General features: G+C 46.9%; 1 protein-coding gene across 17 annotated transcripts in view; it reads left to right on the top strand.

Annotated features, from left to right (window-relative positions):
• RALGPS1 (Ral GEF with PH domain and SH3 binding motif 1) overlaps positions 1 to 27,258 on the top strand; it is a 274,225-nt gene that overhangs the window by 53,255 nt on the left and 193,712 nt on the right. For 16 of the 17 annotated variants that reach the window (XR_006820740.1, XR_006820741.1, XM_046022361.1 and 13 more), the window contains 2 exons: positions 3,011 to 3,118; positions 12,981 to 13,031. Coding sequence is in view for 15 of the 17 variants with exons in the window: in XM_046022361.1 (XP_045878317.1) it covers positions 3,011 to 3,118; positions 12,981 to 13,031 (159 nt within the window). In the remaining 2 variants the exon portion in view is untranslated. The remainder of the gene's footprint in view (positions 1 to 3,010; positions 3,119 to 12,980; positions 13,032 to 27,258) is intronic. The other variant, XM_046022367.1, reaches the window with a different exon arrangement.

Below are 27,258 nucleotides of genomic sequence, written 5' to 3'. Positions count from 1 at the left end.
TTCTTAGCACTCCAGAGGCCCTTGGCCACACCAGGCGCGAGATTTGGGAGGCAGTCAGCCCTGAGGATCAGTGCGTTTCCTGCAGTCGTCCTCTTCAAAGAAAAGCAAACACCTGCCCAGTCCGGCTGTGGCAAGTGCCGCATTCCATTTTGGTGGCAAGATGGGATCAGACCTTTCCCAAGAAAAGCTGCTGCTGATATAAATAAGTCGCACATTCCAGAATGAAGTCAGACAGAAGTGATTCCAACTGGCCCCGCGCTCTTGTTTACCTTGCTCAGTAGGAGATGGCTGTAAGGACTGGGGGTCTGCGAGTGGCCTGGGCTAGGGCCCCTGCCCTGGGCTTTGGGGGGTGTAGGGGTTTGTTTTCCAAGTGCAGTGATGGAACAGAGACACGCAAGAGGAGCGGCTGTCATCAGGCCCAGGGATGCCACCTGGCTGAAAGTCACGCCTGGCCCCCATGACCACTGGCCAGGGAACGCGCAGTCCCTCACAGCAGAGCTGGGCTTCTGAAATGATCCTGTGTGACCAGCTAGAAATTCACAGGAACCTATTCATATCTTATAGACCTTTAAAAAATTCCTTCTTTTGATCTCCGCTTCTGAAAGCAGACTTGGGAGTCCTTTTAAAATTCCCCAATGGCGCCAATACAGATTTAAATGAAGTTACTGCCTCATCGTCACCACCACCGCTAGTGTGTTTGGGGCAACACTGGATTAAAGAAGGCCTCTTGTATGAGCGTGTGTCTGGGTCAGATGCAGTGGGGTGTTACAGGAAAGTTATAAAACCTGAAATCCCGGGAATGGACTGTTTGGTAACTGGAGGAAATCCGACTTCTGTTTTCATTTACAATTTACACTTCATCTAGAGTAAAACGTCTGTCTTTTCTGATCTCTCTGTGTGTTTGTGCGTGCACATACACATAGACACGTGTATATTGTGTGTGGGTGCCTATGTGTGTGTATCCGGAACATGGTAAGTACTCACAGCATTGTTGAATGAGAGAACACATGTATAATTGAAGCACTCAGCAAATTTTGGTGACTGAGTGACACCACACACACATCCACCCCCATAACGCAGCACGTCCTGTCTGCCAGGCCTGTGTCCTGCGTGTTCACTTGTCATCCCACCCGTCCTTACAGTAGCCCGATCGGGTCTGTACTGTTGCTTCAGAAACTGAAGGCAAAGTGGGGAAACTAAGGCAGGAAGAGGTGAATAAACTGGCTTAAATCACACAGCTGGCCCACAGTAGGTGGAGATTCACGGTCAGGCCCCTGTGACACTCAAGCCAGTGCTCCTAACCCTGATGACACTACACTGAGGAAAACCACCCTGTCGCCTGACTTGGTTACTTTCTGGAAGGTGGGTGCGGCAATGCAGGGACTTACAGGTGATCGCCTGTTTGGGGCCTGTGCACAGGACCGAGAGGCAGAACAGACTGCCAGTTTCAGACGCATTCAAGATTCGTCTTTGTTACTTCTCAGAAGTTTAGCACAGATTCTCCTCAGGGGAGAATGTCCCATCGTGCAGGGAACTTCTGAAGTAGCCACGGCCGAGCCCGCCCAGGCCCCATGAATCAGCGTCTTCTGGGGAGGGTAATTCTGCCCTCTGCTTTGTTAGCTTCACTGTATATAACCTATACCACAGCCCTGGGCGGCGGGGCGGTGGGGGGGGGGTGCTGCCTATGGTGCCGTTTTCCAGAGAGCTCTAAGACGGTCAGGTGAATAGCTTGTGCGAGGTCAGGCAGCCGCTGGCGTGGAGCTGGCGTTCCCACCAGGCATGACTTCAGAGCTCTCAGCCACCACGGTGTGCTACTTCTTCAGATCACCTTCGACTTTTGGGTATAGCAGCCTCCTTCGTAAAACCTTTCAGTGACACAGGCCTACTGAAATCTACAGGTCTGCGTTTCCGCTCCTCCTTTTAACCTCACATTCTTGGTTGTTGACTGTTGGTTTCCCTCACTGGCCTAAAAACACTCTAGTTTCCAGTAAGATTGCAAAGTTTTTCCAGATATAGCCTTTTTGGAAAGAGTGAAATAAAGAAGAATTAATAAAAGCATGTTCTCTAAATCCCAGTCCAAGATATTGAGGTTAATGGAAACCACAAAATCCTTCTTCACGGGTTGAGACGAATAAAACCGTTTATGAATAGGGCACAAGTTTTTGGGTGGTAAGTTTGAATGGTTCCCCAAAGTAGAGTTTGAGGAAATTAAATAAAATCGAGAAGGTACGTTCAACATTCTGGGATCCCCACAGGGTTGGGCTTCATAAAACCGGCCACATTTGGGGAGTTTTAATGTGTTCTTTTATGGGAGACCCCTCTGTCCGTGCAGAGCTCACAGGATTCACCTTAATAAGGGACTCTACTAAATATAACTTTCACGCCCGTCTCCAAAGCCAGTTGGTTACCTCTCACCTCATCAGCAATCTGGTTTTGAATTCCAAATGGCCCATATATGAAATAAGCCTTGAGAGCCAGTTTAACATTTTGTATGAGAATTTTCTGCAGTGACTTCCAGAAAACAATAACAACAACAACAAAAAACAAAGGTGAAACTAGGTAATGTTTGAGAGACAGAGCAAGACCGATGATTGCCTCAGGCCTCCTGAGCTATGAAGTCCCGTTCTCTCTAAACGGAAGAGTGGGCTCTGGCTTTTTACCCCACCAGCTACGCAGCGGGCTAGAAGCAGTGGGGGCCATGATCGAGGGTAGGCGAAACTAGGTTCACCTCCTGGCTCTCCGGTTTCCTGGCCGTGATACCTTGGGGACGTGGCATTGCCTCTGCTTCCTTATCTGTAAAGCGGGAGTAAAAATAGTGTGTACTCCGTTCTTTCAAGGCTTAAACAGGAGTGTGCGTATGAAGTGCCCAACGTGGTGCCTGGAATGGGTACAGCAGTGGGCAGTAGGAGCTTTTCCTCCGTGTGTGCGTCCTCGGTCTGGGTGTGGGAGGTAGCGAGTCTGCAGTGAGCCCGACCGCTCAGGCGGCACCCTCTCTCCCTGTCCTCCGCAGGGCAGCAGCAGCTCAGACTCTCTGGAGGGCCAGAGCTGCGACTATGCCAGCAAGAGCTACGATGCCGTTGTCTTCGATGTCTTGAAAGTGAGTCCCGAGGAGTTTGCTGTAAGTAACGGAACTGACGTGAGTGTCTGGGCACCAAAACAGGGTGCGACAGGGGCAGGAAAAACCGGTTGGAAACGACCCATATGCCCAACCAGGGCCTGTGGGATATAATATTCTTTATGAAATACTAGGCCGCATTAAAAAGGATGCCATCAATCTCGAATTAACCACCTTGAAAGTCACGTGTGGTATATACGAATAGCCAGTGAAAGGGGCGAGTTACAGCACCAGTAACAGAGAACAGTGCCGTTTTGTAAAAAGCACGTGCAATGCACACACATTTATATTTGCAGAAGAAGAGGTCTAGATTTGATGTTTAGGTATTCATTGCTAACTGGATATAAACAGCCAAACATTATTTACTGTAACTTCTGGTTGTTGTAGGATTCTAGTTAGTTGGAATTTAATTTTACTTCTGTTTGTTTCTTTTTGTTTGCTTTCTGCATTTTTAAAAAAAAATTTATGTATTTATTTGACACATAGAGAGAGATCACAAGTAGGCAGAGAGGCAGGCAGAGAGAGAGGGGGAAGCAGGCTCCCCGCTGAGCAGAGAGCCCGACGCGGGACTCGATCCCAGGACCCTGCGATCATGACCTGAGCCGAAGGCAGAGCCACCCAGGCACCTTGCTTTCTGCATTTTTACGATGACTTTTCTATGATAAAAAATAGTATTTTGTAATAATACATTTTTTTAAAATTGTTTTTTGTTCAGCCAGTGTGTTTCTGCTGGTCTGACTGAGGGCTGTTCCTTGTGGTGAAGGCGCCGAGTTGGCTTCTTGTTTTGCAATGACTTGGTTTCTTCCTTTTGTGCTCTGAGGGTAGAGCAGTATTGCCTGTGCGGTGGCCTGGAGCCTGACTGCAGGCCCTGTCCTACGGCTGTGATTCTCTGCAGTGCCACTGGCCTGTTTACTGCCATGCCTGCTTCCTCCCTGTCCCCTTTGCTGTAACAGGGTCTGTGCCCTCCAGGATGCGGGGGGAGCTAACGGAGCCGTGTGTCCGCCTTCTGCAGTTGCCGGCCCCCATGTTTATTTTGTGTCATGCTGAGTCTGGCATCACCTCCTTCAGCGTAGCCCAGGGATCATCTAAAAACCCATGTAAAGCTCTCTAGCGGCTGCCTCCTGTGAGAATGAGACCCTGCGTTCCTCCCAAGGCCTCCAGGGCCCCCTGTGGTCTGGCCGAGTCTCTCCTCCTGCCCCCATCTCTGTGCTTTGCAGCTACACCTTGGCTGCCTCTTTCTTTTTTTTTTTTTTAAAGATTTATTTATTTATTTGACAGCGAGATCACAAGCAGACAGAGAGGCAGGCAGAGAGAGAGAGAGAGAGGGAAGCAGGCTCGCCGCGGAGCAGAGAGCCCGATGCGGGACTCGATCCCAGGACCCTGAGATCATGACCTGAGCCGAAGGCAGCGGCTTAACCCACTGAGCCACCCAGGCGCCCCTTGGCTGCCTCTTTCTAACCCAGACTCACCCAGCGTCCCCCTGCCACAGGGCCCTGCGCTTTTTTTTCCTTCACTCCTACTGGCTTTTCTCCACGTGTCTCTCTCTGTCCTTGGCCTAAAGTGGCATCTCTTCATCACTCCTTTCCCTTACCCTGCTCCAGTTTCTTCATATTTCTTATTCCTACCCAACATTACATTATATAATAATTTTTTTGTGATATATCTTCTCTGGAATAGAAACTCTTTAAGGACAGGAGCTTTATCTGACTTGTTCATTGCTTTTTCCCAGTGCCCCAAATGGTGCCTAGCTCATAGTTGGTACTCAGTGAATACATGTAGATTGAAAGAACTCAGTCTTCAGAATGACGAGATGAAGCAGATTATTAGCTCCTGATTTTCTGATAAAGAAGTGAAGCATCTAAGAGATTATTATTATTATTATTATTATTTTTGCCTGGAACATATAGCCAGGTATGGGCAGAGCCAGGTCTAAAACCTTCACCTCCTGATTATTCACCTAATGCTGGATGGTAATATTAAGGGAAGCTCCCATTTTTGAACACCTGCCATATCTAGTTTTTTTTTTCAAGGATTTTTTTTTTTTTTTTTTAAGACTTTATTTGTCAGAGAGAGAGAGAGAGAGAGGGCACGTGCAAGCAGGGGGAGCGGCCGGCAGAGGGAGAAGCAGGCTCCCTGTTAAGCAGGAGCCCGATGCGGGACTCAATCCCAGGACCCTGAGATCACAACCTGAGCTGAAGGCAGACGCTTAAGTAACTGAGCCACTCAGGCATCCCCCATGTCTAGGTCTCATGCTTAAGTGCTTTACATGCATTATGTAATCTACTTCTCACATCAACCTGATAAATTAGGTGTATTTATTATTCCCAATACACTGATGAGCAGGTCAGTGCTTAAAGAGGAAAATCACTTCTTCATACAGAGAGTAAGTGGCACTATCTGGGATTTAAAACCAGGGCCGGCACTCTAGACCAGTACCATCCATCAGGAATATAATCTGAATCACATGTGCAATTTCATTTAGTTAATTAATTAATTATTAAAAATTTTAAAATTCCAGTATGGTTAACATATAGTATTATGTTAGTTTCAAGTGTATAATATGGTGATTCACCAGTTCCATTTATTACTTACTAAAGTCATCGTGACAAGTATATGCTCTTTAATCCCCTTCACCTGTTCCTCCCATGCCCCCACCTACCTCGCCTCTGGTAACCATCAGTTTGTTCTCTATAGTTGAGTCTGTTTTATTTTTTATTTTTTTTAAAGATTTTATTTATCTGAGAGAGAGAGAGAGAGTGAGCAAGAGAGAGAGCATTGGGGAGAGGGAGGGTCAGAGGGAGAAGCAGGCTCCCCACTGAGCAAGGAGCCTGATGTGGGACTCAATCCTGGGGCTCCAGGATCATGACCTGAGCAGAAGGCAGTCGCCCAACCAACTGAGCCACCCAGGCACCCAAGAGTCTGTTTTTTGCTTTGTTTCTTTTTTTCCTTTGTTCATTCGTTTTGCTTCTTAAATTCCGCATATGAATGAAATCATATGGTATTTGTCTTCCTCTGACTGACTTACTTCGCTTAGCATTATACTCTCTAGATCCACCCATGTTGTTACAAATGGCAAGATTTTATTCTTTTTTAATGGCTGTATAGTATTCCTTGCATATTTATACCACATGTTCTCTATCCATTCATCTGTTAATGAACACGTGGGCTTTTTCTTTAATTTGGCTTTGTAAATAATGCTGCTATAAATGTAGGGGTGCACATATTCTTTCCAATTACTATTTTCATATTCTTTGGGTAAATGGCCAGTGGTACAATTACTGGATTGTAGGGTAGTTCTATTTTTAATTTTTTGAGGACCCTCCATTGTCTTCCACAGTGGCTGCGTGGAGTTTGCATTCCCACCAACAGAGCAAGAGAGTTCCTTTTACTCCATATCCTCAACCAACACTTGTCATTCCTTGTGTTTTTGATTTTAGCCATTCTGACAGGTGTGAGCTGATATCTCCTTGTGGTTTGGATTTGTGTTTCCCTGATGATGAGTGATGTTGAGCATCTTTTCATGTGTCTGTTAGCCATCTGGATGTTTTTTTTTGGGGGGGGGAGAAATGTCTGCTCCTGTCTTCTGCCCATTTTTAAATTGGATTATTTGGGGTTTTGGTGTTGAGTTATATCAGTTTTTTCTGTATTTTGGATATAACCCTTTATGGGATATATCATTTGCAAATATCTTCTCCCATTCAGTAGGTTGTCTTTTAGTTTTGATTTTTTGTTTATTTTATTTATTTATTTATTTATTTTTTGCTCTGTAGAAGCTTTTTATTTTGTTGTAGTCCCAATAGTTTATTTTTGTTTTTGTTTTTCCCTTGCCCCACAAGACTTACCTTGGAAAATGTTGCTGTGGCTGATATCAGAGATCTACAGCTAGATCGCCGTCCTTCTACTTCCCAGTAGTCTGAAAGCAAAGTAAAAAACAATGCTGGAACTTTATCAGTAGATCATGGACAGCTTTCTAGGTCAACATGTGTTGATTTAATTTTCTGTTTTTAAAGATTTATTTATTTGATGGTGGGGCTACCCGTGCACAAGCAGGGGAGGGACAGAGGGAGAGGGAGAGAAAATCCCAAACAAACTTCTCACTGAGCATGGAGCCCAACTCATGGCTTGATCTCACGACCCTGAGATCCTGACCTGAGCTGAAATCAAGAGTCAGACACTCTGGGGCGCCTGGGTGGTTCAGTTCGTTAAGCATCTGCCTTCAGCTCAGGTCATGATTCCAGGGTCCTAGGATCGAGCCCCATGTTAGGCTCCTGCTTCTCCCTCTCCCTGCTGCTCCCCCTGCTTGTACACTGTCTCTCTCTGTCAGATAAATAAATAAAATCTTAAAAAAAAAAAAAAGACAATTAACTGACTGAGCCCCTTGGGAGCCCCTTTAATTCACTATTTTTAATAGCTGCATAATACTCCAGAATCTGGATATATTTTCATATATATTCCATATATTTTATTTCAACAAGCCCCCTTTCATGGTCTCTTATATTGTTTCCAGATTTTTACTACTGCAGATAATGGTGCAGTGAACATCTAATTTTCTGTCTGCATCTAAATGTAGATCTATATAAAGTCTCCTTGTGTTCCAGTGCTCTGCTTTCTGTAGCTGTAGGGATTATTGTGTCAATAGTATGTTCATTTCACTTTTTAGGAGATAATATCTAAATGCACTGCTTAATCTTGGATCAAGAAAAAATTGTTATAAAAAAGTTTTGGGATATTTAGCAAATTTTGAATGTGGACTGTACCATTAGATGATACTATTGTAGCAATGTAAGTTTCCTGAATGTAATAATTTTATCTTTATGTAAGAGCATGTTCTTGTTCTTGGGAAATAATATGCTGAAAGGTTTAGGAGTGAAGAGTCATGATATCTGCATTTTCTTCTTGAGTGGTTCCGAAAAAAATGTGTATGTATAATTACGTACATGGAGATAAAGCCAGTGAGGCAAGATGTTAATTAGTGAAGCTAGGTGGAAGGTTATAGAATCCATCATTCTATTCCTGCAACTTTTTTATAAGTTTGGCTTTTCAAAAAAAAAACTTTTTGAACGGTTTACTGCCAGATTGCTTTCCAAAAAGAACAGAGCAGTCCCTAGTCCTGTCGCTCCTGATGGCACCAATGGACGACAAATGGCATCTTCCCGTTTAATTTGCATTTCCTTGACTACGATTCTAAATTTGCCAGACACATGGTTCCTGTGGCTCTAGGAGTAGAAGTAGGAATGTATATCTCTGGAGCTGATTGCCTTTTGTTCCGTGAGCCCTCCCGGTCAGGCATTGGTGGAGTGATCTAAATGCAAATTTAAAGATATTTTCTGTTATAAAATATGCCACTAATTTGCCAACAGCTTCCTTTGTTTGTTTATTTGGGGGTTGAGAGCCTTTATATCAGGTTGTGGCTGGGAAGAGGGGATTTAGTCACCAGTGTTAGAGAAACACTACTCTCAACATATGCAGGAAACATTTTTTTGTTTCCTTTTTGGCTGCGTAGCTTTCATTTACCTACACAGAACCACCTCTTTCTTTAGGGCCACGTTGTGAAGTGCTTTAGTAGGTCTCTCCCTTCTGAAGCCTTCACCTCAGCAGAAGTGTTTTGTAATATGTGGAGATGAGCCATTTCCCTAAGAAGCCTGAATTTTTAGGGGGCCCCGGACAAGAAAGAAGGAGGAGGTGGGGGAAGAAGTTAGGATTAAGGAAGGCATTTCCAGTGTGACTAGCTTCACAGGGGGTCCCTTAGTAAGGCTTTACTTCCCAGTGTAAAGAGAAGCCATTGAGAGACATGCCCTTGAGTGCGCTGCTCAGCCCAAGCACGGGTGCCTCGCTGTGGTGGGTCTCGTTCATTCATTCCTTCACTCACTCATTTTTATTTAAATTCCAGTTAGTTAGCATACAGTGGAGTGCTAGTGTCAGTATATGATGTAGAGATTTAACACTTCCGTACAACTCATTGTGACAAGTGATGCTGGTGGACAAGATGGCCCCATTTCTGTGGGGGCCGCACCGCACCCCTCGGAAATGCCCTTTCTCTCCAGGAAGCCGGGGCCTCTCCCCTGCAGTCGTGGTCGTCTCCTGAGGCCGAGAGCTGCTGTGAAGGGAGATGGGACCTAATTTCCCTCAAGCTCCCACTCCTACCCACACCTTCCCTTTCTGGTAAAACTGCCTGCTTTGGAGTGCCTTCCCACTTCCTGCGAAGGACTGCTCGTCAGCACCCTTTCCACATGTGTTAACTTTGTAGAAACATGTCATGAAATTTATAACCCGGTGATTTTACCTGTGTATCGACATCTTCTTGTTCTGGACTCTGCATCTTTTTTTGGTCAGAATTGAAAGGATAGAAGTGGGAGAGTCTTCTGAAAACCCTCAGATTGTGTGTTTGGGACCAGCCAGTCTATTTTAAGTTTGGAGACCTCTCTTGTTGTTTATTTTATTTTTATTTTTTAAAAGATGTTATTTCTTTATTTGACACAGAGAGATCACAAGTAGGCAGAGAGGCAGGCAGAGAGAGAGAGGGAGGAAGCAGGCTCCCTGCCGAGCAGAGAGCCCGATGCGGGGCTCGATCCCAGGACCATGACCTGAGCCAGAGGCAGAGGCTTTAACCCACTGAGCCACCCAGGCGCCCCATTTATTTTGAATAAAACACCTGAATACGTATTCTGACTTAGGGGCTGAGCAGGGACTTAGGATACTCGAAATTTGGACCATTCCAAAAAATGTGAAATGTAAAGCCACTGTATTAATAAATCATTTGGAAATTCAGTAGCAAACCCTAGAAGTGACGGCAGGATGGAGAGGAAGTTTTCTCATTTTCACATTAGCAGACTTTTGGTTCTTGTCCTGAATGACATTGCAAACATCCTGCTAGTTTTCCCAGATAGGGAGTAAACTTGAACCATGGCAGAGATTTCCAAGGCCTTCTGAGCTTTCATCGTGAATCTCCTGTTTTTACAAGGCCTTTCTGTTCCCCAGGATGGCAGAATTAATCCAAATGTGAGGGGACTTGGCTAGCAATCTCCATGGGTCTGGCAGGAGAAATGCCAGTGTGTTTGCACTGCCTGGGACATAGCTCTGGGCCAGACACTAGACCTGCAGGCCTCCTGGCCTTAGGTGTCCCTCGACGCCCAGATTACGAGGACCAGATCCACCTTGTGATGATGTCCACTGCCCCCTTTGCCACTAGGGGGTAGACCCAGAGGTAGAACGTCTCAGTTCCCAAGTGCTTCTTTATTCCTGGTGCCTTTGTTGTCTCTCTACTGAGCTTCTGTTAGTGGCAGCGCTGGCCCCTTGGAGGGGACAAAGAGGCTGTCCGCAGAAGCACCTGCTTATTTAACTCTCCTGCTCAGCCCTGATGATAGTATGCTTTGGCCTGCATCCTGTGCTGCTCAGGAATCCAGTGGTCTCGGACCACCTTTAAATTACGCCAAGAGGCGACCACATTTCTGCACCTGAGCCCTGGATTGTGGTTACACTCGACATACTGTGTGTGTTGCCATTTTCCTAATGTATTCTTGACATGAGGAGTTTTTCATGACTGTTTGTTGACTTAAGTAACAGCCTCCTTTAAGAGCAACTTTGATGCTTGAATATTCAAACAAATTAGCAGTTCCCTTATTTCTTAGTTCATGTGTTGGTCAGGAACAGTAAGTTCATATGCCAGGACGTGAGCGCATCTGTGTGACTTCACATATATATGATGTAGAAGTAGAAATACATAAACACACAGCGTGCACACAGTTGACCCCTGAGCGCAGGTTTGGACTGTATGGGTCCACTTATATACAGATTTTTTTTGATAAATACAGTACTGCAAATGCATTATCCCTTCCTTATGATTTTCTTAATAATGTTTGCTTTTTGGGCACCTGGATGGCTCAGTGGGTTAAATCCTCTGCCTTCAGCTTGGGTCATGATCCCAGGGTCCTAGGATTGAGCTCCACATTGGGCTCTCTGCTCAGTGGGGAGCCTGCTTCCCCCCCTCACTCTGCCTGCCTCTCTGCCTACTTGTGATCTCTCTCTGTCAAATAAATAAGTAAAAATCTTTAAAAAAATAATATTTGCTTTTCTCTAGCTTACGTTTTTGTAAGAGTACAGTTTATAATTCATCTAACATACAAAATGTGTCAGTCAACTGTTGATGTTAGCAGTAAGGCTTCTGGTTAACAGTAGGCTGTTAGTAGTTAAGTTTTTGGGGAGTCAAAAGTTATATTCAGACTTTATTTTATTTTTTTAAATATTTATTTATGTTACAGAGCCAGAGTACGTGAGTGGGGGAAGGGTCAGAGGGAGAGGAGTAGAGAGAGAGAAGCAGACTCTGTGCTGAACACAGAGCCTGACATAGGGCTTGATCTCACAACCCTGAGATCATGACCTGGTCCGAAATCAAGAATCAGTTGCTTAACTGACTGAGCCACTCAGGCACCCTGATAAGCAGATTTTAGACCATGGAGGGTTGGCATCCCTAATCTCCATGTTGTTCTAGGGTCCACGGTATATAGATAATCTTTGTGAAAACTCAAGATAGGAGGCACAGAATGTCTGGCACCTGACAGGTGATCTGTCTTTCTGTCTCTCTCTCTCTGCATATACGCACGTGCACAGATGCGCACACTCTCTATGCGTGTATATATGTGTGTAAACACACACACACGCTTATCTAGAGAGCACCTGTCCGATGCCGGGCATTCTGCACTTCTGCTATTGAATTTTCCCAGGGATCCTATAAGACAGAGATTACTATCACCATTTCCTAGATGTGGCACCTGAGACTAGGAGAGGTTAAACCACGTGTCAAAGAACACATTACTACAGTTAAGCGGTGATATCCAGACACGCACTCAAGCCCTGGTGATTTCAGAGCCCCTGTTCGTTCCACTGCATCACAGCAACCCCTTTGATCTGTGGGCCATGAGCAGGGTGTCTGCTTGAGTTAGGAGGCGTCCAAATGCCCTTGGCTCTCCTTTCCCTGGCCTATCACGGACATGTCTATTAACTGACACCTGGCATCCCAGGTGACATATGGAGATGGGCTGATCACGCGCAGTCAGCTCAGTGCTCGCCTTGGCCAGAAAAGATTGTCAGCAATGGTGCTTTCTCTTGCTGTCGCATGATGAGCAGCCGTTAACTAGATGTGTATTTTCTGTATTTACAACGTTAGTGCTTCGCAAGCTAGCTGTGGTGAAGGGCCAGTTTTTTTCATTTCCCGTCTGTTGAGGACTGATATTTAAAAAAAACAACAACACACACACACAATAAAAACGTCGTGGCAATTTGTTATAAAAGTTCCCAAATGCTTGTTCTCAAATTCTGTAGTTATCTCATTGTGGGCTGGCTGGCGGAATAAAGAGTTTGCGGTCCAGCACTGGTCCAGGGGCGCATCTCGAGTAGCACTCTACTGTGTAATTTAGGGGAGCCTTAGACTTCAGAAGAAATGTACAATTTCTATAAGCCACAGTTGCTTTAAAATTTAAATTTAGAGTAATAGATAGTGTCTCTGTTTAGCGTTCTAGTTTTTAATATTGTGTCTACAACTTTTTTAAATTACAAAAGTGATTCATGCTTGAAACAGAAACTCAAATAGGACAAAAATATCCAAACTAAAAACGTTCCCCTTGATCTCAGTCCCACCCTCCAAATGACTATCATCAATTCTCAAATTGGGAGTTTGTCTCACATTAAAGAAAGAGGGGTGTGGGGTGAGGATTTATGAGGGGGGAGGGATGGGAGAGGCATTTTAGAAATTTTTTATTCTATTCTTTCTTGATCTTTATTTCAAGGGAGAACGTGTTATTACTCTGTGTGGATTCAAAGTTATCTTTGATTTCCAGCATATTCTAACGCTGATTCTCTTTTGTTGCAGAGCCAGATCACGTTAATGGACATACCTGTGTTTAAAGCCATCCAGCCGGAGGTCTGTACTTTGTCCTTTAAATTGTTCTCAACACTGTGACTGGGAAGGGGAAATTTAGTCAGCCGAGTTTGAATGACTCTTGGTTTCTCTCTTGAAGTCTCTATAAACACATTGTTGATTTAAGCCCCTACTAAAGAGTGCATCTAGGAGCTTCTCATTCTTGAAGGTGCTCATTCTTTGAGCCCGGTGTTTGGGTTCTGCAGAGAATGTCAGTGGGTCTGGTCCATTCTGGCAGGGCTGGAGGCAGGTGGTGCCCAAGGCCTCCAAGCCTGAGCCAGGCTTTCCCACACTGGTTCCGTTTCCCAGGCTCCTCCCGTCGAGAATGGTCGCTATTGAGAATGGGATGTGAGGGAGTGTTTTTCTGGAGAGCTTTCTTTTTGTTGATCCCAAATTCTGGTGGTTGCCTTGTTTCTGATTTTGAAACCAGTTGCCACAGCAAAACATACACATATTTACATTAAGAGCATATGTACATTTTTAGAAACAGCGTATTCAATAGAGAGAAAAAAGTTGGTTTTGGTCTTTAAAAATATCCTGGAAATGTTTAGTAGTTGATAACAAGGCTTTAGAGTTGTTTTAGTTAGGGTTCTTTTTTTTTGTTGTTGGCAAGTAATAGAAATCCATGTCAAAGTTGCTGAATAGGCAGAAGAGGAGTTTATTACGGGGATAAAGGGACACTTTATGGAATCCATGAGCATGGAGTTCAGGCAGCTGGAGAGCCGACCGAGACATAAGCTGTCTCTGCCTCTTGTCTCTGCTTTGTCCTCTTTTTGCTCTCCTGCCTTCTTTGCCGTCTGTTCACATGGTCCAGCCTGGTGCTCCGAAGGACTTGCATTTACATGATCCTCCTTTAGGCCACCTTCCAGACTTGAGACCAGCAACTCTCAGTCCAGCCCGGCGGAGCCACGTGACTCGTGCTGGCTCACGATGCAGGCCAGGAGTATGTGGTCAAGACGAGCAAGCACAGCCGAGGGGACCCGGTCTGGCGAATGGGGTGCACGTGTTAGAGAAGAGGGGCGTACGTGGGGTGATAAGTCAGAAGCGTGTCTGCTGCAACCGTGGTGTGAATTCCAGAACTCTCGTGACATGCAGCCCTTCCTCTCATAGTATGGTAGCTGTTAAGTCTTTGAGAAAAGCAGCATATTTTAATAGAAAGCCAGACAAAGGATCCAGGCCTTCTGAGAGCTGGCATCTAACTTACTGCAAATTAAGAGGAAGCCAGGACTTCTAGCTGCACTCAGCACTTCTGCGAAGACGTGGCAGTGATTTGTAGGACTATGTGTGCGAGCACGTGTGCTGTGCTCATCGGGTTTGGGGAGCAGAGCTATGCTTGCTCTTTTGAACTGGCTGACTTCTAATCTTTTACTGTTGACTTCTAACATGAGATTACCCAGTCTTTCTAACTAAAAAAAATAAAACAACTCTACCTCTTGGAGACGTTTAGGGGCGTAATTGTGTGATGGCTGCTTTAGTTTTCTGCTTGAAGCCATTTGTGATCATGTTCTATGCTGAGCTTTGCTCTGGAGCTGTTTAGACATATGGACCTTTATTCTTTGTCCTGAGCATCTGAGAGAGGAGCCCTGCTCGCCGTGAGCCCTGAATCCTGAACCTGCATGTGCCCAGGGACGCTGGCCTGGCTGCGCAGGCTCATCGTAGGAGGGAAGATGGTGGGGAGTTCTTTAGAGGCACAGCTAGAGGCAGACCAAGGCTCTTCCCCAGGACACTGAGGTTTGGAAGGTGTCTCAACCAAGACCTATCTTGATTCAAATTGTGATAAGACATTAAGGTGGAAATGTTTCGCTTTCACGATTTTTGCTTGGATCTGTGGTTGTCGATTGTGGCTGCATATCAGAATCACCTGGCGGCCTCTGAAACACAGGGTGCCCAGGTTCCACCCTCAACTGTTGAATCTGGGTCTCTGGGTCAGGGCCTGGAGCCCAGACGACCCCGTTTTGTAGAAAGTTACCAGGTGATTCTGCTAGAGAATGAGGATTAAAAACTGGTTCCTTTGAGGTATGTGGAGAAACCCCAAACTTGAATGTCTTGGATCTATATTAGCTAAAAATAGAAGAGTTTGCTCCTCATTGTCATTGTCAAAACTGTGGTTAAAAGGAGGGTCTTGGGAGCTGCCCCAGCTTTTTTGCTGTTGTTATTGTTGGTAGCAGACTGAGAACTGGAGTTTTTCTTCTTGATGATGCCTGCCATGTTGTGGCTGGGCCACCCCAGAGTTGGAGGGATATGAATAAAGGACAGTTACAAGTTCAACAAGACTACCTGCATCTGTGCCCCATAGGGTTAGAGAGGGACTGGGCATCTCTGTTTCAGCGAGTTGTAGCCACTATTCTTTTTGATATGTCAATTGTCCTGTCTTTAGCCAGTGGGAGCCCTGTCATGTCACAACCTGTATCCTCTTAGCGCAGTCCCCTGGTTTGGATGGCTCCCTTGCTCTTTGGCACCACGAGCTGTATCAACATTATGTCATACGACTCCTGCTGAAGACCTGGAATCGGGTGTGCCTTCAGGGTGCTGGTTTCTTTAGCTGGAGATGAATATTCAGAAACCATAGTCTGGGTGAAAGGATGCTCAGGAGAGGGAGGAGGTTGCAGTTACTTTTAGGCTTTTTTGGTGGCCAGGGTGGAGAAATGCCTATTTTTTTCAAAGGAAAAGTCCTGGCGCACCTGGGTGGCTCAGTTGGTTGAGTGTCTGACGTAGTTTCTGCTCAGGTCATGATCTTGGGGTCATGGGATTGAGCCCTGTGTCGGGCTGTGTGCTGAGCATGGAACCTGCTTGGGATTCTCTCTCTCCCTCTCCCTCTGCCTGCTTGTGCGCTCTCTCTCTCTCAAAAAGTAATAAAAAATAAAAGGAAAAACCAGGAGTTCGTAATGAGGGCAGGTGGTGTTCTTTCTCCGCATTCTTCCCTCCCTCCTCATGCTTGTCATGACTTCCCTGTGGGTGGTGTCTGTTTCTCATCCTATCGACTTTGGACTTGGCCCTGTGCCTTGGATATAAGTGACCTCATGGCACGTGGTGAGAGGCATGACCGGCCCTCCTGGAACGTCCACTCTCCGAGATACGTGGGTTGCTGTTGCTTGTTTAGCCTGAGTCCGCAAATGCGGATGTCATAGATGACCTGAACCGAACCCAGAGCCTGAATTCCAGCCTAACCTGGCCCCACCCCGGTGAGCCCAGCAGAGATTGGCTGAACTGCAGCCCTTCTACCGACCCCCGAGTGTGAAATAAATATTGCTGTTGTAAGCCTCTGAGATTTGAGGGCTGTTTGTCATATCACATTATCTTGTTGGCATGTGACTGACACAGTGTTGATCTTTCCAACTCAAATCTAACATTACAGTGTTGGGAGCTTAACTCCTTTGATTTTTGTATGATTTCTTTTACAATGACAGTTTTGGTTTCTAACAACATTAAATAATTGCATTTTTGTACTGTCTCATCATATATGTGTGTATGTGTGTGTGTGTGTGTAGACACAGTGTATATAGACACATACACACACACAGTACTTTAAAAATGATAATACTGGTATTAATATTAACCAGCAAACTACGGATTGCAGTTTAGCATTTCTTTGCAGTTCTGTTTGTCTTCAGTACCTTTTCTTCTCCTCTTCCTCCCCCATACCACTTGCACACCCACGTGAGCCCCCCTTCTTGACTTCCCTAAAAGGCTTTTGGAAGCACCAGGGCAGAAAAGGAGGGCTATGCTCCCTCGGCTCTGGAGTCTGCCTCCCGAGAGACCCTGTTGGATCCCAGTGCCTGGAACCCAGTGGATACTCAGTATTTGTTGAATGAGTGGAGAAGGAATGAATGGGAGACGCTCAGGAGCAGAATGTTATCTGGCTGTGTTTGGGCTCATTGCCAAGGGTGGGGGGTGGGCCAGTGGAGGGAACATTATTACCAGGGTGCTTGTTTTGTGGTGGAACCGCTTCCCCCAAAACAGGGGTTTTGCCTGGTGAGCTCAGCCTTTGAAGATTCCAGTTCTCAAATGCTCTTGATAACTGAGGGTGGAACTGCAGCTTCTGCTTATTTCTGCGAGGGAGACCGCAGGAGCATCGTCGTGGGGCTGAGAGGAAGCTTGGCAGACGGTGAGTTAAGGATTGGCAGAGAACAAGGAAAATGGAAGTTAGCAAGCAGAGAACCATAACTGCCCTGTTCCCTGGTGACTCTGACAAGTGACCACTTTTATCCAGCACTGGCGAGTTGATGCAGACACAGCCTCCCAGCATAATGGCTCACAGCTGGGTTTAGCTTCTATGCGGTGGCCCAGAACCATCACCAGCGTGGTGGATTCCTGGCTGCCGGAGCTCGGACTGAAGGAGGTCTTCCTGAGGGGTCCCGGTAGTGGCAGCCTTGTGTGGTACATTTGTGGGGTGGCATTTTGTCCCCACCAGTATTCCTTCCCACATCTGTCATTATGCCCAAACTCTCAGCCCACGGAACTAAAGGCCCAGCCATTTCTCAGAGGTAGTGGAACTCTCAGAACTGGTTTTGTCGTTGGTTTCGATGTCAACGGGGACCTACTGTTCTTAGAAGGTGCTGAAAATGAGCACGGTCTGCACGTCCCTCCACCTAGGGCTCTGTCCACACTGGGACAGCGGGCCGGCTCCCCCGCATGGTGCTGGAGAGCAGGGGCTTGTCTGACAAAGCCAGGGGTGAGGCCAGGCCCCACCCTGAAGAGCTCGGTCTTTGGACAAGTTGTTCATTCTCTTTATGCTTCCGTTTTCTTGTGTAAAGTGGGGGAAATCACAACTTTTACCTTACAGCGGGTGTGTGAAAACATAGTAGCAGGCTGTCAGTTCCCGATGGCTTGTGGCCGTTTGCCCTCACTGGTGCCCCGTTCGAAGAGGCTGTGAATGTTACGGACGGGTGGTCGTGCTCAGCAGAACACGCAGTAGCGCCCGTGCGGGAGCAGCTGGCCCCGAGGAGGCGGGGCTTTCAATAGCGGAGTGGGTAAGAGGCTCTTTCTGGAATCCCTGAGGTCTGAGCTCACATCCTGGTCCCTGGAGGGCCTTCGTGAAGCTGCGGTCAAGGTGAAGGCTCACAGCGCGGTGCCCTAGGACCCTGCGGACATTGCTGGAGAGAGTCTCTCTGCCTTGGAGCTGGCACATTGGCCCTGAGCCTTGAAGGCTGAAATGGACTGTATTTTATGGGTGGTTTGGGGAAGGGGATGGGAATTAGGAAGAGCATTTCAGGCAGAGTGAATAACTCATTGAAAGGGCGGATAATACATTCAGTGAGATTCAACACCACTTTTGCTGCGGGTGGCTGGGGAAGAAGGGCGAGCCTTCTGCTCGCTCAGCTCTGTGCTCCTCAGGGGTCCCGTTGCCAGGGATGTTGGCATATGAGGGCTTGCCAGAAGTCACTGTGTCATTCTCTTGCCCACTGGCAGCTGGGGGCATGCAGGGTCACAGAGCCACATGGATGGGTGTCCAGTGGGCCTGAGTGTGAAGGAAATGAGCCTTAGTGGTACCAAATAAAGCTTCTCTGTGTGCCTGTGTCTTTCCCAGTTTTTGCTGCCATCCCCCTGCCAGAGGCCCCAGGAGTGACTGACCTTCACTTGCTCACTCGTGTTCACTCATCAGTCTGCCGGGCTGCGTGCTGGAGAGACACAGATGAGGGGGACACAGGGACACAATCCAGCGAGAGGGAGGAACAGCGATGTGAACAAACAGTAGACGGGAAGTATCTGGGGATGCAGAGACGTCAAGGAGAGTGGGTGGAAGGGATGGGCAGGCAGCAGAGCTCTACGTTGTTGGATTCAGGGATCCACTGAACGATTTCAAAAAGGGAGTAACATGGGGGCGCCTGGGTGGCTCAGTGGATTAAGCCACTGCCTTCGGCTCAGGTCATGATCTCAGGGTCCTGGGATCGAGCCCCACATCGGGCTCTCTGCTCCGCAGGGAGCCTGCTTCCTCCTCTCTCTCTGCCTGCCTCTCTGCCTACCTCTCTGCCTACTTGTGATCTCTCTCTCTGTCAAATAAATAAATAAAATCTTTAAAAAAAAAAAAAAAGGGAGTAACATGGACAGGTTGTATTTTAGGAAGTTCATTCTCAGTGCTGGAGACAGAACCAACCAGACTCGAGACCGGTTAGGTGCTTTGCAATAGTGTGTATGGGGCTGTGGGGCAGCCCTGGAGAAGAGAGAGCCTGGTGTTAGGCTGGTTATGAGGCAGCTGTGAGGCCTGAGACAGGAAGAAACAGGAGAGAAGGGAGCGGACTGTGCGTTCAGGGAACAGAGGAAGGGCAGTGGGGAGAGAAGGAGACTGAGGAAGTGGCTGCAGAGGCAGGAGGAGGTGCAGGGAGCCTGGAAGCAGAGCAGGGGCGTCAGGAATGTTTACCCCGGGGGAGGGAGGCCGGAAGGGCTGGAGAGGGCTGATGGCCTGGAAGACCCAAGGAGTGAGGGACCAGAGGTCGAGCAGGAGGCAAAGCACAGATTTGGTTTGGAGTCAGAGAACGAGCTGGAGGCCAGGAGGTGATCAAGGGAGAATGATGGCAGAGTGCGGGGTCTGGGAGGTGGGGAGGCTCCGGAGACTTGACGGGAGGAGGCTGTGCCTTTGGGGAGCTGCAGTGGGAGGACGATGAAGGTCTCTCCTGGGGGAGGTGGGGGTATGGTGTGACCCAGGGGTGAGAAGGCACACCACCCAGTCTAGGGATGCCCCTGGCTCCGATGACTGGAGAGTGAGAGGAGATCGTGGGCCAGAGCCAAAGGCAAGGGTGCTGACAGCAGCGAGGCGGGGAGATGGAGGTGCCAGGAGGCAGCCTGGGCTCCCCCAGAATACAGCTGTGGGCCTAGACTAGCCACATGAGGCAGGGGACCAGAGTGTCACCAGCACCTGCCACCAGGTTTCAAGGCACAGACCAGGAGCTCATTGTAAGGGAGGGCAGGCAGGGACTAGTCTGGGTGGGCTTGCAGTCCTCTGCTGTCCTCACTGTGGCCCCGGGGGGAAGCTGGGGCTGAGAGAGAAAGGCAGGTGGCTTCGAATGAGGAAGGGAGCAGCATTAATGAATGTTTTGGGACAAAGAGGCTTTCTCTGGAGAGAGCTTGCCTCCCTGAAGGGCACTTACTCTAGAGAGGTTTGGCTTCATCCTTCCTGCCTCAGGGCTTGAGGCCTGTGAGCGTGACTCCATCAGCCCGGGCTGCTTTGCGGAGGGGCTGGCCTGTGGGAATGGAAGGCTCCCCGCTGCAGCACACCATTTCCTCTGGGCCATAGGACACGTTGCAGCACAGGAAAACACTGCCTGTGGGTTCAGGAACCTGACCCTCTGGCCTTTTGTCTGGATGTCGGGTTGCCTGCTCTGAAGAAGCGGGCATTCCAGAAAGCCGAGGTCAGTGTTGGCGGTCAGACAAACCCTGTGTGTCTTTGCTGCTCCTTGGAATCACAGTGTTTGGCCCTAGGAGCAGGGAAGCTCATTGCCAGCAGGCAGTTATTTGTGAAGAGGAGATCGGTTTCGATGACATCATGAAAACCCCTCTCTCAGGTCACATGCTGGGCAGTTTTCTCAGACCATTTATCTCCCTCCACTACCCCAGCCTGGCCGAGTCTCTGCCACCGCTCCTTCGATCACATCTCCTACTTCATCCTGCTTCCCTACCTCCTTTCCGCAACCAGAGACATCTTTCTAAAGCCGCAGTCTGACCCTGTCCTGCCTAGACCCCTCGGAGGCTCCCCACTGCTCCTTGGACACACACCTCCTTCACTCTGCTGGCCAGGTGGCGTGAGGGGCCCGCAGCAGACCTCCCAGCCTCAGCCAGCCCAAGCCTGCTGCTCCAGGCGGCCCACAGCCTCCCTGGCCCAGCCTCCCCGGTCTCGCACGCGCCCCCCACCGCCTTGTCATCCATCCGCAGAGGTGGAGGGAGCCGCCGGGAGCACTAGACTGGGAGCTGCATGCGTTCCCCTCACGCGCACCGTAATGTCTCCTACTTGCCGTGCGTAGCACTTTCACTGTTGTACTGAAGTATCATGACTTTCAAAAGTTTGAATAATTAGTTATTTCCAGTCTGGCTGCCTCCTAGGTTCTAAACTCCACGGATTCGGGGACCGTGCCAATACTATTCCCTCCATATCCTGTGACCCAGCACAGTGCCCGATCCCGATGTTACTTAATGAGCACATTTAGGATGTGGCAGTGATGATAACGATAAGATCTCACTGAATCCTCGTCACTTTGCTCCAGGGCCTCCCTTAGTTCTAAAGACTGAATTAGGTAGTAGGTAGGCCCTACCTACGACCTCGGGGGTGGTCCAGGTGCTACCTGTTGGGGCCAAGACGTGCGCTCGGGGGCTCCCAGCATGAGGCTCATCGGCGCTGAAGGTCACATTGGAAGCCTGAGCAACCGCCTCTCTCAGTGACCACTCCGAGTTGGCATTTGTTACTTGCTTTTCATTTCCTGGTAGCTGCTCTCCCCATTGTAGTGACTTCTTGTCACAGTGGAGACAAGTGGAAAAGGCTTCCCCCCAACTCCACTTATGATGGAGGGCAGGGTTGGAGTCCCTCCCTGAGCCCCAGGAAAACACTTGTCTGAAGGGTGGGGAGAGCCGCCGGGACAGGACTCAGGTCTGGCCGCAGACATAGGCCAGCAGCGTATTTGATCCAATGAAACCCACACTTTGTACCTTCAGACTCATTTTTCCCCTCTTCTTGGGTGTGGATAGGACAATAGTGCTGGTTAGAAACCAAATTTCCTTTTAAATGAATTAATAACATAAAACAGAACCTTTGGTGAACAGCTGTTTTTATCCTTGGGGACTTGGCGCCTGGTTGTGATTTTGTCTGCAAGAAAAACAAGGTTCATGTGGACTGTGTGTTAAGAGCAGCTGCCTGGTTCCAGGCAGTTTGATGTGACTGGAGGTCCCTAAGCTTCAGGGGCAGGAAGGTCTGCATTTGCAGCCCTGCTCTGCTACGCTCGAGCTGTGCGATGATGCTAGGTTCCTGCATGTTTCCGTATCAGTAAAGTAGAAATGATGCCTGTCCCAGGCAGACGGCCCAGCACATGGCAGAAACTCACAAGGTAGTTCTTCTCTTTTGAGAGAAGTCAGGGATGTGGCAAGGAGAAAAGGAACAACAGTGCTGATGAGTCAGGCTTAGAGGGACCTTGGGCCAGCAATGTGTCAGGCTCTCTGAGGGAAGGATGCTCTGTGTCACTGCTGTGGTCCTTTACTCCAGACACTTTTTTTTTTTTTTTTTTTAATCTTATTTGTTTGAGAGAGAGCATGAGTTGCAGGGGCAGGGAGTGAGCACAGGGAGATGGAGAAGCAGACTCCCCGCTTAGCGTGGAACTAACACGGGTTTTCCCAGGACCCCGAGATCATGATTGGAGGCAAAGGCAGACACTTAACTGACTGAGCCACCTAGGTGCTCCGGCACGGTGCCACATTATAGGATCAATATTGTCAATACTTACTGGATGAGTGAGAGGCAGATAGGGAAGTACTCCTATGTGGCCCAAAGCTTAAGAGCTTGGGGTCTGGAGTGAGAAGGATTAGGTGTGTTTCTGTGTGACCACGCTTGTCACTTACTGTTTCTGAGTCTCAGTTTCATTTCTCTAAAATGGAGTTGATAATATAACTACCTCAAAAATTGGATATGAGAACTGAATGAGATTTTTTCCAGCTTCACTGAGGTGTAATGGATATATATAAACAAAGCCAAGAATTCGATGGGTTTGTATGTATATACCTGTAAAACCAATCAAATTAAAACAGGAAACATACCTGTCCCTTAGAAAGTTTCCTCACACTCCTTGCAATCCCTCTCTCCCTTCCCACTCCCTCCACGGTCTTCTTGGAATCAGGTAGAATCAGTTCTTAAAATGTATTCTATTTCAAAATTGTCTTGGCTCTTCTAGTCCTTTCCACTTCCGTATGAATTTAAAAATCAGCTTGTTAGCTTCACAAAAATGCTTGGTGTTCAGACGCCTGGGTGGCTCAGTCAGTTAAGTGTCTGCCTTCAGCTGAGGTCATGATCTTGGGGTCCTGGGATCGAGTCCCGCATTGGACTTCTTGCTCAACAGGGAGCCTGCTTCTCTCTCTACCTGGAGCTCCCTCTGCTTGTGCGCTCTCTTTTTCTCTCTCTCTGACAAATAAGTAAATGAAATCTTAAAAAAAAAATAATGCTGCTGTTGAATATGATCACATTGAATCTGTAGATCAGTTTGGGGACAGTTGACATCTTAACAATACCGAGTCCCCTGAACCATGAACACAGTGTGTGTATCCACACATTTAGATCTTCTTTAATTTGTTTCAGTAATGTTGTAGTTTTCAGTGTGTAGATCTTACACATCTTTTGTCAGATTGATTCCCAAGTGCTGTATTTCCTATGCTGCTGTACATGTTATTTTATTTAAATTCAATTCCAACTGCTCATTCCTAGTTTATGGAAATAGAGAAATGTTTTAATTGGCCTTATATCTTACAAATTTGCTAAACTCACTTATTCTACTAGCTCTTTTGTAGGTTCTGTAGAATTTCTACACAGATGATTTTTCTGTGAACCACACAGTCTTATTTCTTTGTTTCTAAACTAGGTGATTTAATTTCACTGACTTGCCTTATTTGCTGGCCATACTGTTGGTTAGAAGTGGTGGGAGCAGGTATCTTTGGCTTGTTTCTGGTCTTGAAGGAAAAGTTGTCTTTCGTGGTTAAGGATGATGTTAGCTGTCAGCTGTACGTTTTTCATTTGCCCTTTATCAGGTTGAGGTTATTCTCTTCTGATCCTAATTTGCTAAGAATTTTTCTGAGTGGATATAGGGTTTTATCAAATGTTTTTCCTGCATCTGTTGAGATAACCGTGATTTTTCTTTTTTGGTTTGTGACTGTGGAGAATTGCATGATCGATTTTTTTTTTTTTTTTTAGGATTTTATTTATTTAGGGGCACCTGGGTGGCTCAGTCGTTGGGCATCTGCCTTTGGCTCAGGTCACGATCCCAGTGTCCTGGGATCAAGCCCAGTATCAGGCCTCCCTGCTCAGCCGGTGGCCTGCTTCTCTCTCTCCCACTTCCCCTGCTAATGTTCCCTCTCTTGCTATGTCTCTCTCTGTCAAATCTTAAAAAAAAAAAAAAAAAAAAAAGATTTTATTTATTTATTTGACAGAGAAACAGCGAGAGAGGGAACACAAGCAGGGAGACTGAGAGAGGGAGAAGCAGGCTTCCATCTGTGGGACTTATGATTGATTTTTGAATGTTAAACCAACCTTGCATTCCTGTGATAAGCCCCACTTGGTCATGACGTAGAATCCTTTTTGTATATTGTTGGATTCGATTTGCTTGAATTCTGTTAATAATTTTTGTATCAGTGTTCATGAGGAATATTGGTTTATATTTTTCTTTTCATGTAAAGTATCTTTTTCTGGTTTTAGTATCAGTCTAACGCTGCCTGACTGACCAACCGACTGACCAACCTACCTACCTATCTGTCTATCTGTCTAACTAAGATAGAGTGTGTGTACAGGCACATGCCCATGGAGTGGGGGGGGTAGGGGCAGAGAGGGAGGAGAGGCACCAGTGGACTCCATGCTGAGTGTGGGGCCTGACTCAGGTCTTGATCTCATGACCCTGAGATCCAGTTTAAGCTGAAATCAAGAGTTGGAAATTCAGCCAACTGAGCCACCCAGGTGCCCCATGCTGACCTCTTAAACTAAGCTGGGAAGCACTCCTTTCTTTTCAGTTTTCCAGAAGAGTTTATGTAGAATTGGTATGATTTTTCTTAAATATTTGGTAGATTTGACCAGCAGAGCTGTGTAGACCTGGAGTTTTCTTTGTGGAAAAGAGTTTTGTTTTTTTCCTTTTAAATAGACTATTTTGTAGAGCAGTTTTAGGTTCACAGAAAACTGAGCAGAAAATGCAAAAAAGTTCCCACATACTCCCTGCCCCCATATGCACAGCCTCCCTATCAGCATCCCATCAGAGTGGTACATTTGTTATATTGGGCTCTGAGCTGGGCGTGGAGCCTGCTCAAGATTCTCTCTCTTCCTCTCCCTCTGCCCCTCCCCTCAACTGTCTGTCTGTCTGTCTCTGTCCCCCTCTTAAAAAAATGAATTCAATTTCTCTAACAGATATGGAGTTACTCAGGTAAGCTGCTTCTGTTTTTAGTGAGCTTTGGTTGTATTATTTGAATGAATTTGTCCATTTTATCTAAATTAAATTTATTCACATGGAGTTTTCATAATATTCCTTTATCCTTTTAATATCTATGGGATCTGTAACAAGACTCAGACACTTAACCAACGGAGCTGCCCAGGTGCCCCAGTTTATGCAATTTTTATAGTTAATCTGATACTAGTTATTTTGTCATAAATAGAAGTAAAAGCCTCCTTCTTTATTTTGAAAACTTTTTTTATTTTGAAAACCATCTTCCATGGGGGGAAAAAAGTCATTTTTCTTCAATTATATTAAGGTGTCATTCTACTCTAAAAGTGTGTAGGATGGCATAAAATTGCGCCACGTACATCTGGGCAATGACAGTTTTCACTGTCACTGTGTTCTGCTGTATAACATTTTCCCCGGGAAAAGAATTTATAAAATTGTACCTTACCTTTATGACTATGTGCATCTGTTTGCGTTTATATCGATCCTAGCTTAAGTTGGAAAATGTCAAATGAAAGAGTACAGTGAAGCTTATGTAATCTTTGGTCTTACTTTCATAATCAGAAATTCAGTCTGCAGGGATAGGATGCTTTGCAGTGATCATGTGACTCCTGGAAGGGGGACGGAGCACCCACTTCCCAAAGATGCATGGTGTGGCGGGGAGACGGGGGAAGAAACCTTACTGGGGAGAAGGAGGCTTGACTCGGAAAGGCCTGCCATTTTCCAAAAGTTGGACTTACCCAAACACAAAAGCCTTGTTTTGAAACAGCTTTCAAAATTGCCAAAGAAGGGGCGCCTGGGTGGCTGAGTGGGTTAAGCCTCTGCCTTCGGCTCAGGTCATGGTCTCAGGGTCCTGGGATCGAGCCCCACATCGGGCTCTCTGCTCAGCGGGGAGCCTGTCTCTCTCTCTCCATCTGTTTCTCTCTCTGCCTGCCTCTCTGCATACTTGTGATCTCTCTCTGTCAAATAAATAAATAAAATCTTAAAAAAAAAAAATTGCCAAAGAAGTCACTCCCGACAGGAGAGAACTTGGTGAAGCCACGTAACCTGGACCTGACGGAGCTGAGCTATGACTCAGAGCAGAGGAAGGAGATTAAAGCAGTTCCTGTGTCAAATGATACGATTTCTAGAAGAGCTGACCTGTCTTCCAATATTTTGAAGTAGGTCATGGAAAGAATGAGCAGCTGTGCCATTTCTTTTGAAATTCGGTGCACAGACTGTTCATGGCAATCTTGGTGCCTCCAGCTCCTGTTGGTTTCTGTTACCTGTATGTTGCCAACATCCAGAAAGAATTCTTAGATTGTGAGCTCCTTTGGGAAACGTCCAAGTCTTCGAAATGGCAGTCCGTTTCTTTGCCAAGCTCAGTTTTGACTGAAAGGAATGTCAAGGCTATCTTGCCTGAATGAAGCATCTGCTTTGTCTGGCCATGCGTCTGGCATTGCAGATTTGATGATGCACAGAGGCTCACCTGCCACTGTGGCTGGGACCTTCCATGCCAGCATCGATGTCAAAGACTGCAGTGGTCCTGAAAGCCTGCTTTGAAAGCCTGCAGTTCTGTCGGTGCTGGGGCCTTGAGCTCCAGCCTTCTCGGGATGTTTTGCTGTGAAATGGAGCAGAACAGAAAGCTGCTCCCGCCACGCAGGAGTTCGCTGGCTCTCCAAAGGACAGGTCTTGAAGTACTGGACTGAACTTCAAATTGAAGTTCTACTTTTTTTTTTTCTTTGAAAGTAAAGGAAAACACACAAAACAGAGAAAGAGGAATTCATTCATGACTTGGCTTCCTTACTAGATATTTTTGGCCCTGTGTATGAGGTAAATCAACTCACCACTATAGTCATTTCTGAAAAATGGGCGGTTTTAGCCATGCTGCCCTCTAGAAGAGGAGACCGGGCTGGGCAAGTCTGTAAACTTTCTGCTGCTGGAGGAAATGTCTGTGCAGCCTGGGCGTGGCAGAAGCATGCTAAGCCCTCAGCAGCAGAAATCTGGAGACACCTGGAAGCCTTGTCCTTCTCTTTGGAAGGCTTCAGCTGCTCAGCCAAACACGCAGAGGGCGTATGGATTCACAGTCCTTGCTTGGGGACAGCCCATCAGTGAAGGAGACCTTTATAACATCGCTTTCCTCAGCG

This window comes from Meles meles, chromosome 11 (genome assembly GCF_922984935.1).
Source record: "Meles meles chromosome 11, mMelMel3.1 paternal haplotype, whole genome shotgun sequence".
Classification (NCBI taxonomy): Eukaryota; Metazoa; Chordata; class Mammalia; order Carnivora; family Mustelidae; genus Meles; species Meles meles.
Note: the sequence above shows the minus strand (reverse complement) of the source record. Positions and strands in the feature narration are given on the sequence as shown.